The 16,026-nt window shown below is 39.8% G+C and overlaps 1 protein-coding gene across 3 annotated transcripts in view; it reads left to right on the top strand.

The window, feature by feature from the left end:
• Nucleotides 1-16,026, top strand: part of ddx46 (DEAD (Asp-Glu-Ala-Asp) box polypeptide 46) — a 55,421-nt gene that overhangs the window by 21,184 nt on the left and 18,211 nt on the right. For all 3 annotated transcript variants that reach the window (XM_073067428.1, XM_073067429.1, XM_073067430.1), the window contains 7 exons: nucleotides 83-248; nucleotides 2,534-2,654; nucleotides 2,755-2,930; nucleotides 4,057-4,178; nucleotides 4,749-4,827; nucleotides 8,115-8,197; nucleotides 14,368-14,532. In XM_073067428.1, the coding sequence (XP_072923529.1) occupies nucleotides 83-248; nucleotides 2,534-2,654; nucleotides 2,755-2,930; nucleotides 4,057-4,178; nucleotides 4,749-4,827; nucleotides 8,115-8,197; nucleotides 14,368-14,532 (912 nt within the window). The remainder of the gene's footprint in view (nucleotides 1-82; nucleotides 249-2,533; nucleotides 2,655-2,754; nucleotides 2,931-4,056; nucleotides 4,179-4,748; nucleotides 4,828-8,114; nucleotides 8,198-14,367; nucleotides 14,533-16,026) is intronic.

Consider the following 16,026-nt stretch of genomic DNA (forward strand, 5'->3'; position numbering starts at 1 on the left):
TTTTTTTATATAACTGTTCTTTTTTTGAAAGATAAACTGATCTTCTGGTTGTGTACAAGTTTTGTTTTTTTTAATTGAGCAGTATTCCTCAGAAGAGGAAGAAGTTGACCTTCAGACTGCGCTTACAGGATATCAGACAAAACAGAGGAAACTACTGGAACCTGTAGATCATGGCAAAATAAAATATGAGCCCTTTCGAAAGAATTTTTATGTTGAAGTTCCTGAACTTGCTAAAATGTCCACAGAAGGTTAGTACTTGTAATCCTGTTGGGTGGAATTTTTGCTAAGATGAGTACTATGCCTTAATTTTCAGTGTGATTTCTGAGAATACAATTGTAAATTATAGTTATTCTGTATAGGAAGAACCTTAGCTACAACAGAACACCCACATACAGGTGACCTGCATAAAGGGGAGAGGTGGTTTGTGTGTTGTGTTTTTTCATAATGCAAAGTTGTGTAAACTGTGCACTTGTCAAGAAACAGGAGTTCAGGAAAGTTTTGTGTTGATTTGTGTATTTTCTTTTCCACATAAATTCTGTCAGGGTGAATAGCTGTAATACAAATGTTGCCCATACTTGAACTGCAAGTACAATAATTTGTTTCCATCCAGAATGTGGAATGAGGAATCAAACCTTTTTGATTTGCAGCTTTAAAGTGATTATCTACTGATACTGGACGAAGTTATTTCCTACTGTTAAATGTAATCTCAATTATGGCTATTACTCTGTTTGGATCTATGGAGTATGCCAGCAAGAAAACTGATTTCTCACCCAATTCCACATGAAGTCTTTGCCCTTTGAGACCAGTGTTTGGCAAAATTCATGATTTCAAAATTGTCAGCTGGCCGCCTATTAGTTAGCATTTGCAAAGAAAAATATTCAAATTTATTCCCACTCTTTGCCTGTGGATGTAACTTAATATTGTGGATATAACTCAAAATATTTAGATATTGCTTTGTGTGCCTGGGCTTCCCTATCTGAGATTCAGAGAATTGCTCTTAATTCACTGGATTCCATTTCAGAATCAGAATCTGGTTTATTATCAGCGGCATATGTCGTGAAATTTGTTACCTTAGCAGCAGCAGTTCAATGCAATATGTAATATAGAAAAAGAAGAAAGTAATAATAAATAAATTACAGTATACATATATTGAATAGATTAAAAATCGTGCAAAATATATATTTAAAATGTGAGGTATGATGCTAACAGTGAGAAAAGGGTATGCCCTGGGTGCTGGAGGCGCTTAATAATGAACGCTGCCTTTCTGGGACACCGCTCCTTGACGATGTCTTGGGGACTTTGTGGGTTAGTACCCAAGATGGAGCTCACTGAATTTACAACCATCTGTAGCTTCTTTCGATCCTGTGCAGAAACCCCCCCACACTCCAGACAGTAATGCAGCCTGTCAGAATGCTCTCCACAGTACAGCCTTGGAAGTTTTTGAGTGTACTTGTTGACATACCAAATTTCTTCAAACTCCTAATGAAGTATAGTCGCTGTCTTGCCTTCTTTATAACTGCATCAATATGTTGGGACTAGGTTAGGTCCTCAGTGATCTTGACACCCAGGAACTTGAAACTGCTCACTCTCTCCACTTCTGATAACAAATTTACAGATGGTATTTGAGCTATGCCTAGCTACACAGTCAAGGGTATAGAGAAAGTAGAGCAGTGGCCAAGCACAAAACCCCGAGGTGCACCAATATTGATCATCAGCAAGGAGGAGATATTGTCACGAATCCGCACAGATTGTGGTCTTCCGTTTAGGAAGTCGAAGATCCAGTTGCAGAGGCCCAGGTTCTGTAACTTCTCAATCAGAATTTTATATAGTCCCCTTTTTCATCTCAATATCTAATGCAGTTAACCAATTGATGGAACACTTCTCAATAGAGGAATCTCTGCAAAATTGGTCAGGAGACCTGTTCCTTTTTCAGCTAGGTTCTTTAAAACCATTGATAGAAAATAGATGGCTCTGGAGACTTGCCAGTTTTCCATGTCATACTTTTCCTGCAAACTGTTATTTTCCTTGTGAAAGTTCCTCATTCTATTGTTTCCTTACAATATCATACATAGTCATTGTTTAGTTTGTCCTCCGTTTCTTTCAGTTACAATAATGTAAGGATTTTTTCTTGCTCTGATCATTCAAGGAGTTCAGTGAGCTTGTCTTGCTCCTGCTCATTCCATTTACAGTCATTGAAAACTCTACAAATTTATCATAATGGGATAATTTCTCTTGAAGTTGAAAGTAATTCAAATGTGATTCAAAAAGTACAGAAGTGTTGATAACCACAAGCCATACTTGTATCACGCTGAACTTAAAGCATCTACCATCCCTATTGTCTATCCTACTTCCTTTAATACTGCTTTTTTTTTAAGCTACAGTAACCATGTCGGCCTAATAAGTTAGTTACTGAACTTTTGATTACATTAAAGTTTAAAGCATTCTGATTACCATCAGCTAACTTGAATAAACATGGTTATTTTTATGCATTGGTTGAATGCTTATTGTTTCAAGCTTTTGTGTTGCTTTACAGAAGTAAATACCTACAGATTGGAGTTGGAGGGAATTGCGGTACGTGGCAAAGGATGTCCGAAACCGATTAAGTCCTGGGTGCAGTGTGGGATCTCCATGAAAATACTAGGTTCATTGAAAAAGTGAGTACTAAAATGTACTAAAGTGACTTTTATAAGAATAGGACATGGAACAGTTCTTGCTCTTTTTCCCAATCTCTTACAATACTTTTTTGTGTATCAGACAAGGTTATGAAAAGCCAACACCAATCCAAGCACAAGCAATTCCTGCCATTATGTGTGGGCGTGATTTAATTGGAATTGCCAAAACTGGAAGTGGAAAGACTATTGCTTTTCTTCTACCTATGTTCCGACACATCATGGATCAAAGACCACTTGAAGAAGGGGAAGGTCCTGTTGGTAAGTATTTAATTTCCCATGTTTCACAGAAAGTAGCACTATAATCAAAAATCATGAAATCATTTCAAAAATTGAGCTGATTCAATTTGAGATTCAACTAGTGTTTATTTGTCCTATTTTGTAGCTACTAGAACATTTAGTTAGTGTTATTAAAGAAGCATGCAGCTCCAAAATGTTTAAAGCAGTAAAGTGTATATGTATCATTATGTATAAACATGCATACATTTAAACTGCAAGTGTAAATGAACTGAATGAATGAGCATGTTTAAAAAAAACATGAAATAAACAACTGCGTAATGCTAGCTCCATTAAGTAAAGTGTTTTATGAAAACCATCAGTATCCATTTGCTCTTTTAATTATGAAGCACACTAGATTAATGGAATATAATGAAGGTATAAACTAATTTAAAGCAGTGAAGCATTAGAGAATGTCTGTATCATGGCTTTTACCGTGCCATTTATTGTTCGGTAATTTGAATTTACTCTGTATTAAAACAGTAGCTGCCTTCATGTGCAACCAAATTTCATGAATTGCTAATAATCAGTTTGTTGTTCTGGGATTTTTAAAATAGCTGTAACTTGCAAAGTATTGAAAAGTCCTTACTTTAGTAATGAAAATATCTGAGAGGTTTCTAAGGCCCAATTTTTAACTTTTCCCTTGCTCAGAAAATACTCTTAGCCCAAACTTAAGGTCATTAATTTTCAATTTAGAAACTTAAATTAGTCTCTCTTACTTTTCTTTCTGGTTATCTGAAGCTGAACAAGTGTGTGGGAAGTGTTCAGTCGTAAGGAAATTACCGGTAGCTTTGGAAAAACTTAAATGAGTTTCTAATATGATTCCATGTTTCATAGAACTCTGAACATGTTTGAGGCACTAGCAGAACTAATTTTCCAGCATTATTAGGGAGGAGTAGTTGTGCCAGAAATTGGATGGGGACATTTTTAAAACCGGGAAAGCGCATAGTTCTAACATATTTAGTCTCACAGTGGTGGTTGCAAAAATGGAAGACATAAATATGATAAAAAATTGTTAACGCTTTGAAAGAATTGCATCAGATATGCAAGAAAGTACAAGGTATTAAAACATTTTTGAAATCGTGCAGTACTTCCTTTCTTTCTTCTGCAGCACTCATCTCAACTCCAACCCGTGAGTTAGCACTTCAGATTACCAAAGAATGCAAGAAGTTCTCAAAACCACTTGGACTAAGGGTAGTATGTGTTTATGGAGGGACCGGAATAAGTGAACAGGTAATTCTTCAACATCAGACTTTACTCTTGAAAACAGTGACTCATTTGAGCATTTACATGTGTAAATGATGTTCAAATGGAAGAAGGATGGGGAATACTCAGAACACCATCAATTACAGGAGGATATTAGTAAACATGCAGTATGGTCAAGTAAAATGCAAATGAAATTCTATGCAGGAAAATACTAATTGTTACATCTGATAGGAGGGTCATTTGCATTGCTTGATAGTGAAGTTATTTTGAGGAACTGCTTATATTACCACAGTTGTAATGCTAAATGCTTTGCTGAGGTTTTTAAAATGTGCATTTACATTGACCTGTTGTGTTTTGTAAGTGTGGCTAACAATAAAATGTTGAATTTTGTGGGCTATATTTTTCTCATTATAATCCCTCACAGTGGGTGGAGGGGATGGCAGGATGTCTGTAACTTTATTTATCTTTAACATTAATTTTTAAAAAGCTTTCCTCAAAAGATCTCATTGTGAATGACTAAATCCCAATTCTTTGGTTAATTTAAAGTTACTTGTTTATCCTTCCACATTATAACACATATTTTTATTTATAATGCAGATTGCAGAATTAAAGCGAGGAGCAGAAATTATAGTGTGCACACCAGGCCGCATGATAGATATGCTTGCAGCCAATAACGGTAAGTAAAGGGAACTGTGAACAATTGAGCACTTACTTTATTTTCTGTTCAATGTTAAGTTTATATAAAAGCCACTTAAAGCAGAATGCCGGGGAAAATATTTCAAAACATGGACATACGTATTCACACATTTTTTGAGATCAGCAAGGAAGTTTTGCATCTGCTTTATTCAAGCAACTATTTCATGAATTTGAAAAAGGAATTTTAATTCTGATAATTGTTTTGATGCTGTATGGAAGCTCTATTCTCTCAAAATAGGCAGCTTGTCTTGCAGGTGTACATATGCATCTAAAATAACCCATGCATGATCACAGTGATTTTGGATTAGACAACAGACATTTTCAAGATAAAATCTTAGATAGGTTTTTGATAATCAGCATGGATAAGATGGGCTGAAAGGTCTTTTTCTGAGCTGTAAGACCCTGACTTTATTGTAGTTAGGTCAATTTCAAAATATTAGTCTTTGTGTTATTAATATTTCTTCATTACAACAATTTTCTATTAGCTAAAGTAGACTACTACTTGGGAGTGCCAATCACCGTGACAATTTTCAAACTATAGGCCATAGCGTCAATTAATATGTAACTAATATTTGCATGTATTCAGTGACATAAAACAAACTTTTATTCGCCAATTTAATGGAAACTATCGATACTTTTACTTCAAAAATAATTTACACAACTGTACTAATGGACTTCCTTTTTATAACTATCAACACTGCCCTTCCCTGTGTCTCTTCCATTTTTCACTTGTTTGATCTTGTGCGCCCCTCCCCAACACAACAGGGATAAGGTTCCCCTTGTTCTTATTGCTATCGCATGAGCCTCTGCATCCAGCACATTATTACCACACCTTCCACCATCACTAATGGGATCCCACCACTGGGCACCTCTGCCCTCCACCGCACCCTACCTCTGCTTTCTCTACAACACTCAACCATCCCCACTAATATCCCTCCAGGTATTTATCCTTGTAATTGTGCTAAGTGCTACACTTGCCTCTCTACACTTCCTCCCTCAGCACCATTCTGGGTGCTAAACAGGCATTTCCAATGAGATGACACTTAACCTGCAAATCTGTCAGTTGTTTATTGTATCCAGTCCTCCTAGTGCTACCTCCTCTACATTGGTGAAACCCTACACAGATTGGGTACGGCTTCGTTGAGCACCTTTGTTCCGTCTGCCACAACAGCCAGGATCTCCATTGGCCACCCAGTACAATTCCACTTCCAATTCCCATACCGTAATATCTGTCCACGACCTCCTCTACTGCTGTGATGAGGCCAGGCACAAATGGAAGCAACATCTCATATTATGTCTTAGTAGTCTCCAGCCTAATGGCATGAACATAGATTTCTTTAACTTCTTTAATCACTCCCCTCTGTTTTGCCCCAGCCCTTTCTTTCATTTCTTTCTTTCATTCTGGTGGCTCTCTGACCCTTTTACCCCACTCCTACCCCATGACCTGCCCATCAACTCCCTCTGATTCCCCACCTCCTTACCTTTATTCCATTGTCTGATGTCCTCTCTTGTCAAGGTTTCTCCTCCTTTAATCCTTTACCTCTTCCCTCATCTCCCAGCTTCTCACTTCATTCTCCTCCCTCCCCGCCCCCCACCCACCACCTACCTCCTCACCTGGACTCATCTGTCACCTGCCAGCTTGTGCCCCTCCCCTGACCCTACCGTTTTATTCTGGCTTCTGTCTCCTTCTTTTCCAAGCCTGATGAGGGATCTTGGCTGCTCATTTTCCTCCATAGATACTGCGTGACCTGCTGAGATCCTCCAACATTTTGTGTCAGTTCTACTACCTTTATCCATTCCTTCATTTCCACTTTTCAGTCCTGCAGAACTATCTTTCACAATAAACATCTGCCTATGTTCCTGTGCTCAAGAGCATATTCCTGTGCTCTTCTCAAGTTTCCTATCTATTTTATAATACAAGTAATTGGTTTTGCTGCTTGCCTTGAAAATGTAAGGTCTATTATTGTCCTTGATATTTTTCTGAGCCCTGAGCAATGAATTGAAGATCAAAGCAACTCTGAAATCCAGATCATTTTTGTATAGGGTCTCATTTGCAATTTGAAGATATGACACTGATTATACCTTTGAGGCTGAATCTAGTATTAGGTTAACTTTATTGGTAGGTTTGTAATGGCTAAAAATGAACACTAGGTAATAAATCACCTTCAGTCCATTTTTCTACATCTCACTATGTAGTTGTACTGAACACATTTAGCATAGCAATTATATTTTTTTCTGTGACAAAGGAGCTATATAATGGTAGGTAAAATACGAATCAATTAGATCTCACAATGGTATCAAAGATATTGCTGTAGTATTTGTAGATTTAATAGTTCATTATGGCTTCACTTGGCACTTATGTGTGTTTTCTATCATACATAATTGATTTGAATGCATGAAAAAAGTATACATTTTAATATTAGACACTGTATGATATTGAATATCATTTTACTAAACTGTCAACATTATTTGACCCATATGGAGAAAGTTTCCTCAAGAGATTTGATTTGGGCATGCAAGACATAACCCATCAGAGGTAGGTCCTTAATCAAGTTGTGCAGTATCCAGTTACTAAACATGTGGCTCCTTGTGAATATGTCATATTCATCTCAGAATATCAATACTGTTGGAATATTTTCAGTTGTCTTTTTTTTCCACTCTGTTTTTGTAGGTTTAATTTTCTTGTATTCAGAATCTTAGAAAGTTGATTTTGAAGTCCAGCATTTACAGCTGTTCAACATTATTTCATTGGTTAATTCTCTAGAGAAAGTAGGCAGATACTTAATTTTAAATGCACCAATAATAGCAATTAAAGGCAAGTAGCAAGGACCCTGTTTTCCACACATGCGGCGTAATCTCTAATATGTTCTTTTTTCTAGGTGAATGCAGAGACTTGTCAAATAATGGCCTTTGGGTTTCTTGCTTCATCTCAGTCTAAAATTGTTGATGGGTGTTTGTTTTGGAGAGGGCTGTTTTCTGAATTTTGCAGGTTCTTCTTGCCCCAATGGTATGCAAGAATTAGAAAACATGGGCAACTATTTTCACGTAGTTTATACCCAATGTAAAATTCGTACTTAAGTACATAATTTCTTTATGAAGCAAGACAAAATATAAAGCAGATATATAATCACAAAAATATGGACCAATTTGATGCTTAATTTTGGATTCTTTTTAGTTTTTAGCATACAAAATGGTTTACTGGTAGTGTTTTGGGAATTGCTAATATTTGCATGTAGCATTCATTGAAATAATTCTTGCTGTTCTCAGGTCGTGTGACAAATTTTCGCAGAGTTACCTATGTTGTACTTGATGAAGCAGATAGAATGTTTGACATGGGCTTTGAGCCTCAGGTAGGCACTGAAATGTATTTCCTGAAAATACTATATGATAGCTTTGACTAATGTTAAATACTTATGTGTGACTTGTTTGGGCGTGTGTGCAAATAACTGATCAGGAATTCCGAATCTCTGCACTGAATAAAGTTATATAATAGAGGTAATATGAGGTAATTCTGCAGCTGGTCTCACTGAAGGGTCATTTGGAACAATTTACAAACCAGTTTACATTTTGTTTCACAGATTGTGATTCGATAAAAGCTCATAAAAACTTACAAACCAGTTAATTTACATGCAAGGAGGCTTATTTGGGCAGATAGATCTGTCATCAAGGTGTGCTCAGAAACCACAATTAGATTGAAAACCATGAGTAAATTTTGAAATTCATCTCATAATATACTATTGTAATATGCATTATCTGCCTTTACTATTCATCTGTGGAGGAGTGCATACCTTGCATCTTTATATTATAACCATCAGCTCCCATCTCCAAATGGAGCAAAATGTTTAATTTTCATTATTTTCCTAGAATGTCTTTCGTTTGTATATGCTGGCAGAATACCTCATTTGGTTACACAAAATTTTTAAAAATGTTTCTAACAAATATTTTAGGATGGTTAACTATCCTGCTTGCTTGGTTGTTTGAGATAAGATCATAAGACCATAAAACAGAGGCAGAATTGGGTAGTTTGGCCCATCGAGTCTGTTCCGCCATTCCATCAGGATAAAACAGGCCCAAATCAAAATGGTTTTCCTCAGGTGAAATCTTGCTTAGAAAATCTGTTGGATTTCTTTGAGGAATTAACAGGCAGGATATACAAAGGAGTGTATATCCTTTGACAAAGTGCCACACATGAGGCTGCTTAACAAGATATGAGTCCATGGTAGTATATGAAAGATACTACCATGGATAGAAGATTGGCTGACTGGCAGGAGGCAAGGAATGGGAATAAAGGGCGCCTTTTCTGGTTGGCTGCTGGTGACTAGTGGTGTTCCGCAGGGGTCGGTGTTGGGACCACTTCTTTTCACATTGTATGTCAATGATTTTGGATGATGGAGTTGGTAGCTTTGTGGCCAAGATTACAGACAATGCAAAGATAGGTGGAGGGGCAGATAGTGTTGAGGAAGCAGGGAGTCTGCAGAAGGACTTGGACAGATTGGGAGAAGGGGCAGATGGAATATAGTGTAGGGAAGTGTATGTCCATGTACTTTGGCAGAAGGAATAAAGGCGTAGACTATTTTCTAAATGGGGAGAAAGTTCAAAAGTCAGAGGTGCAGTGGGACTTTGGAGTCTTCGTGCACCATTCCCTGAAGGTTGATTTGCACTTTGAGTCTGGTAAGGAAGGCAAATGCGATGTTAGCATTCATTTTGTGAAGACTAGAATATAACAGCAATGATGTCATGCTGAGGTTTTATAGGGCACCGGTCAGACCACACCTGGAGTACTGTGAGCATTTTTGGTCCCCTTATCTAAGATGTGCTGGCATCGAAGAGGATTCAGAGGAGGTTTACAAGATGATTCTGGGAATGAAAGGGTTTAGGTATGAGGAGCTTTTGATGCCTCTGGACTTTTACTCGCTGGAGTTTAGAAGAATGAGGAGGGAATCTTATTGAAACCTATCTAATATTGAAAGGCCTAGAAAGAGTGCATTTAGAGGGGCTTATTAGAACCGCAGGGCATAGCTCAGAATAGAAGAACGTCCATTTAGAAGAGAGATGAGGAATTTCTTTAACTAGGAAATAGTGAATCTGTCGATTTCATTGTCGAACCCAAGTCATTGAGAATATTTAAATTGGAGGTCAATAGGTTCCTGATTAGTCAGGATGTTAAATGCTACAGAGAGGAGACAGAGAATGGGATTGAGAAGGATAATAAATTAGCCATAGATGAATGGCAGAGCAGACTAGATGGGCCAAAAGGCCTAATTCACCTCCTAGGTGTTACAGTCTTATGGCTAATTGGGTCAGCTGCCTAATTGGGCCAAAATGCACTGGTCCCGATGTGTTCCAGTTAAATTGAAATCCGCTGTATTAGATGTTGATTAAAATTACTTTCTGTCGCTAGCCATTGTACATTTACTGATTGCAGTTACTCTCCCACTCCCTCTCTGCCTTTTCCCTTCTACCCCTTGCATGAGGCCTTTCTCATGCTACCTGGAAGATGGGGCGGATGCAGCGGCCAGTCCGCGTCCAACCAAAGTTGTATTTGTTTATCTTGTACGTCTTTTTTTTACATTCACATCACTGCTGGATACTGGGAACATCAAGTCCTGCAGGACTACCCCATCAATCAGCTGCTCAATAGCGAATGAGTTAAACTTATTGGGTGGGTAATGTAGCAGGATCCTCTTTTGAGTCAGTATGGGTGGAAGTCAGGAACAGGAAGGGAGCAGTTACTCTATTGGGAGTATTCTATAGGTCCCCTGGTAGCAGCAGAGATACTGAGGTGCAGTTTGGGAGGCAGATTTTGGAAAGGTGCAAAAATAACAGGGTTGTTATCATGGGTGACTTTAACTTCCCTAATATTGATTGGTACCTGATTAGTTCCAGTGGTTTAGATGGGGCAGAGTTTGTTAAGTGTGTCCAGGATGGATTCCTGTCACAGTATGTTGACAGGCCGACTAGGGGGAATGCCATACTAGATCTAGTATTAGGTAACGAACCGGGTCAGCTCACAGATCTGTCAGTGGATGAGCATCTGGGGGACAGTGACCACCGCTCCCTGACCTTTAGCATTATCATGGAAAAGGATAGAATCAGAGAGGACAGGAAAATTTTTAATTGGGGAAGGGCAAATTATAAGGCTTGTAGGCTAGAACTTGCAGGTGTGAATTGGAATTATGTTTTTGCCGGGAAATGTACTATGGACATGTGGTCGATGTTTAGGGATCTCTTGCACGATGTTAGGGATAAATTTGTCCCAGTGAGGAAGATAAAGAATGGTAGGGTGAAGGAACCATGGGTGACAAGTGAGGTAGAAAATCTAGTCAGGTGGAAGAAAGCAACATACATGAGGTTTAGGAAGCAAGGATCAGATGGGTCTATTGAGGAATATAGGGTAGCAAGAAAGAAGCTTAAGAAGGGGCTGAGAAGAGCAAGAAGGGGTCATGAGAAGGCCTTGGCAAGTAGGGTAAAGGAAAACCCCAAGGCATTCTTCAATTACATGAATAACAAAAGGATGACAGGAGTGAAGGTAGGACTGATTAGAGATAAAGGTGGGAAGATGTGCCTGGAGGCTGTGGAAGTGAGCAAGGTCCTCAATGAATACTTCTCTTCAGTATTCACCAATGAGAGGGAACTTGATGACGGTAAGGACAATATGAGTGAGGTTGATGTTCTGGAGCATGTTGCTATTAAGGGAGAGGAGGTGTTGGCGTTGTTAAAATACATTAGGACGGATAAGTTCCCGGGGCCTGACGGAATATTCCCCAGGCTGCTCCACGAGGTGAGGGAAGAGATTGCTGAGCCTCTGGCTAGGATCTTATGTCCTCGTTGTCCACGGGAATGGTACCGGAGGATTGGAGGGAGGCGAATGTTGTCCCCTTGTTCAAAAAAGGTAGTAGGGATAGTCCAGGTAATTATAGACCAGTGAGCCTTATGTCTGTGGTGGGAAAGCTGTTGGAAAAGATTCTTGGAGATAGAATCTATGGGCATTTAGAGAATCATGGTCTGATCAGGGACAGTCAGCATGGCTTTGTGAAGGGCAGATCATGCCTAACAAGCCTGATTGAGTTCTTTGAGGAGGTGACCAGGCATATAGATGAGGTTAGTGCAGTGGATGTGATCTACATAGATTTTAGTAAGGCATTAGATAAGGTTCGACACGGTAGGCTTATTCAGAAAGTCAGAAGGCATGGGATCCAGGGAAGTTTGGCCAGGTGGATTCAGAATTGGCTTGCCTGCAGAAACCAGAGGGTCGTGGTAGAGGGAGTACATTCAGATTGGAGGGTTGTGACTAGTGGTGTCCAACAAGGATCGGTTCTGAGACCTCTACTTTTCATGATTTTTATTAACAACCTGGATGTGGGGGTAGAAGGGTGGGTTGGCAAGTTTGCAGATGACACAAAGGTTGGTGGAGTTGTGGATAGTGTAGAGGATTGTCGAAGATTGCAGAGGGACACTGATAGGATGCAGAAGTGGTCTGAGAAATGGCAGATGGAGTTCAACCTGGAGAAGTGTGAGGTGATACACTTTGGAAGGACAAACTCCAAGGCAGAGTACAAAGTAAATGGCAGGATACTTGGTAGTGTGGAGGAGCAGAGGGATCTGGGGGTACATGTCTACAGATCCCTGAAAGTTGCCTCACAGGTAGATAGGGTAGTTAAGAAAACTTATGGGGTGTTAGCTTTCATAAGTCGAGGGATAGATTTTAAGAGTCGCAAGGTAATGATACAGCTCTATAAAACTCCAGTTAGGCCACACTTGGAGTACTGTGTCCAGTTCTGGTCGCCTCACTATAGGAAGGATGTGGAAGCATTGGAAAGGGTACGGAGGAGATTTACCAGGATGCTGCCTGGTTTAGAGAGTATGCATTATGATCAGAGATTAAGGGAGCTAGGGCTTTACTCTTTGGAGAGAAGGAGGATGAGAGGAGACATGATAGAGGTATGAAAGATATTAAGAGGAATAGATAGAGTGGACAGTCAGTGCCTCTTCCCCAGGGCACCACTGCTCAATACAAGAGGACATGGCTTTAAGGTAAGGGGTGGAAAGTTCAAGGGGGATATTAGAGGAAGGTTTTACACTCAGAGAGTGGTGGTGCGTGGATTGCACTGCCTGAGTCAGTGGTGGAGGCAGATACACTAGTGAAATTTAAGAGACTACTAGACAGGTATATGGAGGAATTTAAGGTGGGGTGTTATATAGGAGGCAGGGTTTGAGGGTTGGCACAACATTGTGGGCCGAAGGGCCTGTACTGTGCTGTACTATTCTATGTTCTATGTTATTGCATACTGTTGTGTTGTTGTCTGGACTTGTTGCATATGTTATGCTGAGATGGTGCGTGGTGCAATAAGCTGTGTGAGTGATTGTCTTGGACATTTTTATTGTGATAGCAAGATCCTGTTCAAAATTGATAAAGTAGAACACTGCAAGTGCAGTTTGCTGATTTATTGGCAAGACCGACAGTGGGGGAGCTGTGTTTCCTCGGTTGTGGAGTGGACTAGGCATTTGCTGCAATGTCAGCTGTTGCATACGCCTAGGGTAGGAGAGCCAGGGAGGTGTGGGAGAAGGGAGCTGTTTGTTGGGCACACTGGAATTCGTACTCTGTTGCCCCTTCCATCAGTACTGCTCTCTAGCCCTTGCTTGGTGGAAGAACAAACTGGACCAGGAGAATCTGAAGTCATTCCACTCAGGGCTATATTGTTTTTTCCTTTGTGATTGTTATTTTTTTTACTGAAATCATAATCATATATGCTGTGTACGGTGTGCTGTGTGCTGTTCGTAATGTGTTATGCAACTTGACTCCGGAGGAACACAGTTACATTTGACTTTATTCGCATATGGTTGATTGATTAAATCTAAACATAGAAACATACAAAACCTACAGCACAATACAGGCCCATCAACCCACAAAGCTGTGCTGAACATGTCCTGACCTGAGAAATTACATAGGGTTACCCATAGCCCTCTATTTTTCTGAGCTCCATATACCTGTCCAGGAGTCTCTTAAAAGAACCTATCGTATCTGCCTCCACCACCATCACCGGCAGCCCATTCCATGCACTTACCACTCTGCGTAAAAAAAAAAACTTACCCCTGATATTTCCTCTGTAACTACTTCCAGGCACCTTAAAACCATGCCCTTTTGTGCTAGCCATTTCAGCCCTGGGAAAAAGCCTCTGATTATCCACACGATCAATGCCTCTCATCATCTTATACACCTCCATCAGATTACCTCTCATCCTCCGTCGCTCCAAGGAAAAAAGGCCGAATTCACTCAGCCTCTTCTCATAAGGCATACTCCCCAATCCAGGCAACATCCTTGTAACTTGAACTTGAATTTGCATCCAAGGGTTATGTGTAGTTTGTAATTTCTTTTAATGAAAAGAACCAGTTTGTCTTGAACTGCATTGCTGATCTAATTAGCCGGTTGGTACAAGTTCTAATTTCTGAAATATGGGTTAACTCTGTTACTAAAGATGACAGCTACTTTGGTTAATGCTTTTTATTTGTATGTTAACAGGTAATGCGAATAGTGGAAAACATTCGACCAGATCGACAAACTGTTATGTTTTCTGCTACATTCCCCAGGGCAATGGAGGCCTTGGCACGACGAATACTTACAAAACCTATTGAAGTGCAAGTGGGTAGTAGAAGCGTGGTTTGTTCTGATGTTGAGCAACATGTGGTAAGTGCTTAATAATAGCACAAACTACTCATTATGCTGGGCAATTTATTCCCACTGATTTATTGTTTCTGTCTGCATGTAGAAATCCTTAACCAATGCTATGATTTTTTTTATTTCGTGTCATTGTTGCCAGTATTTATTTTTTGATTATTCTAAATGTTGCTCTTTTGCTGAGCTGAAACTCAAAGATAATAATCCTAAGTTTGCACATGACTGAAAAATTGGTTGCACTGAGGATAGCAAGAAAGATTGTGAAAGGATATGGCAGAAGTTGGACTATTTGAGGCGAGAAATGACAGCTGGAGTTTATTCTGAGCAAATAGAGCTGTTGCATTTTGGGAGGTCAAGTACAAGATGAAAGTATTCAGTAAATGGCAGGACCTTTAAGGCTAATTTATAGTTTTGCATATGGGCTACGCAGTAGCCTACGCCATAGGCCTGATTTATACTTCTGCATAGGCATATGCCGTAGCAAGCATGCGTTGGTGTGCGCCAAAACGCTAGTTGGCGGTGGGGTTTCTATGCCACTGTGTTGAGTTTCTTCATGAGAGACATGGACGAGGAAATGCATTTCAGACATTCTCACGTGTCGGCAGGTAGATTTGACGATTTGGTTCATCTATTTCGCATCAGTGTACAGACATGGTGGAGAAGAAGCAACCAGAAATGCAGTACTACCAACTGGACCAATCACAGTTGTTGCGGTCTGCGTCGCCGCGATGCGTGAGTTACTTTTTTGGGAAGGTGCACATTACCCTATAGCGTAGGGTACGGCATAGGGTACGCAGTACCTATGGTGTAGATGCGACGCAGAAGCATAAATCAGCCTTCAGGAACACTGATATACAGAGGAATCTTGAGTGTGTCCATAATTCCCTGAAAGTGCAAACCAAGTGGAAATGGTGGTAAAGTAGGCTTACAACATGCTTGTCTTTATTAATCTGAGCATTGAGTATAAAAGTTTTCTATTCATGTTGCAGCTGTATAAAACTTTGCTTAGACCAGATGTATAGTAAAGTGTGCAGTTCTTGTCACCACTTGATATGAAGGATGTGGAGGTTTTGGAAAGGGTGCAGAGAGGTTCACCAGGATTGAAGCGTATTAACTATAAGAAGAGGTTGGGCAAACATGGATCGTTTACTCTGGCTTGTTGAAGGCTGAAGAGGTGACCTCAGAAGTATATAAAATTATGAGAAGCCTAGATGGGCAAGAAAATTGCTTATCACCACAATAGGTCAACGGCAGATGCAATCTCAATGGCCCTTCACACGGCCTTAGACCACCTGGACAATACAACTACCTATGTCAGGATGCTGTTCATCGAATATAGCTCAGAATTTAATATCATCATTCTCACAATCCTGATTGAGAAGTTACAGAGCCTGGGCCTCTGTACCTCCCTCTGCAATTAGATCCTCGACCTCCTAACCGGAAGACCACAATTTGTGCGGATTGGTGATAACATCTCCTCCTCAATGATAATCAACACTGGCA

Source organism: Hemitrygon akajei, chromosome 15 (assembly GCF_048418815.1).
Source record: "Hemitrygon akajei chromosome 15, sHemAka1.3, whole genome shotgun sequence".
NCBI lineage: Eukaryota > Metazoa > Chordata > Chondrichthyes > Myliobatiformes > Dasyatidae > Hemitrygon > Hemitrygon akajei.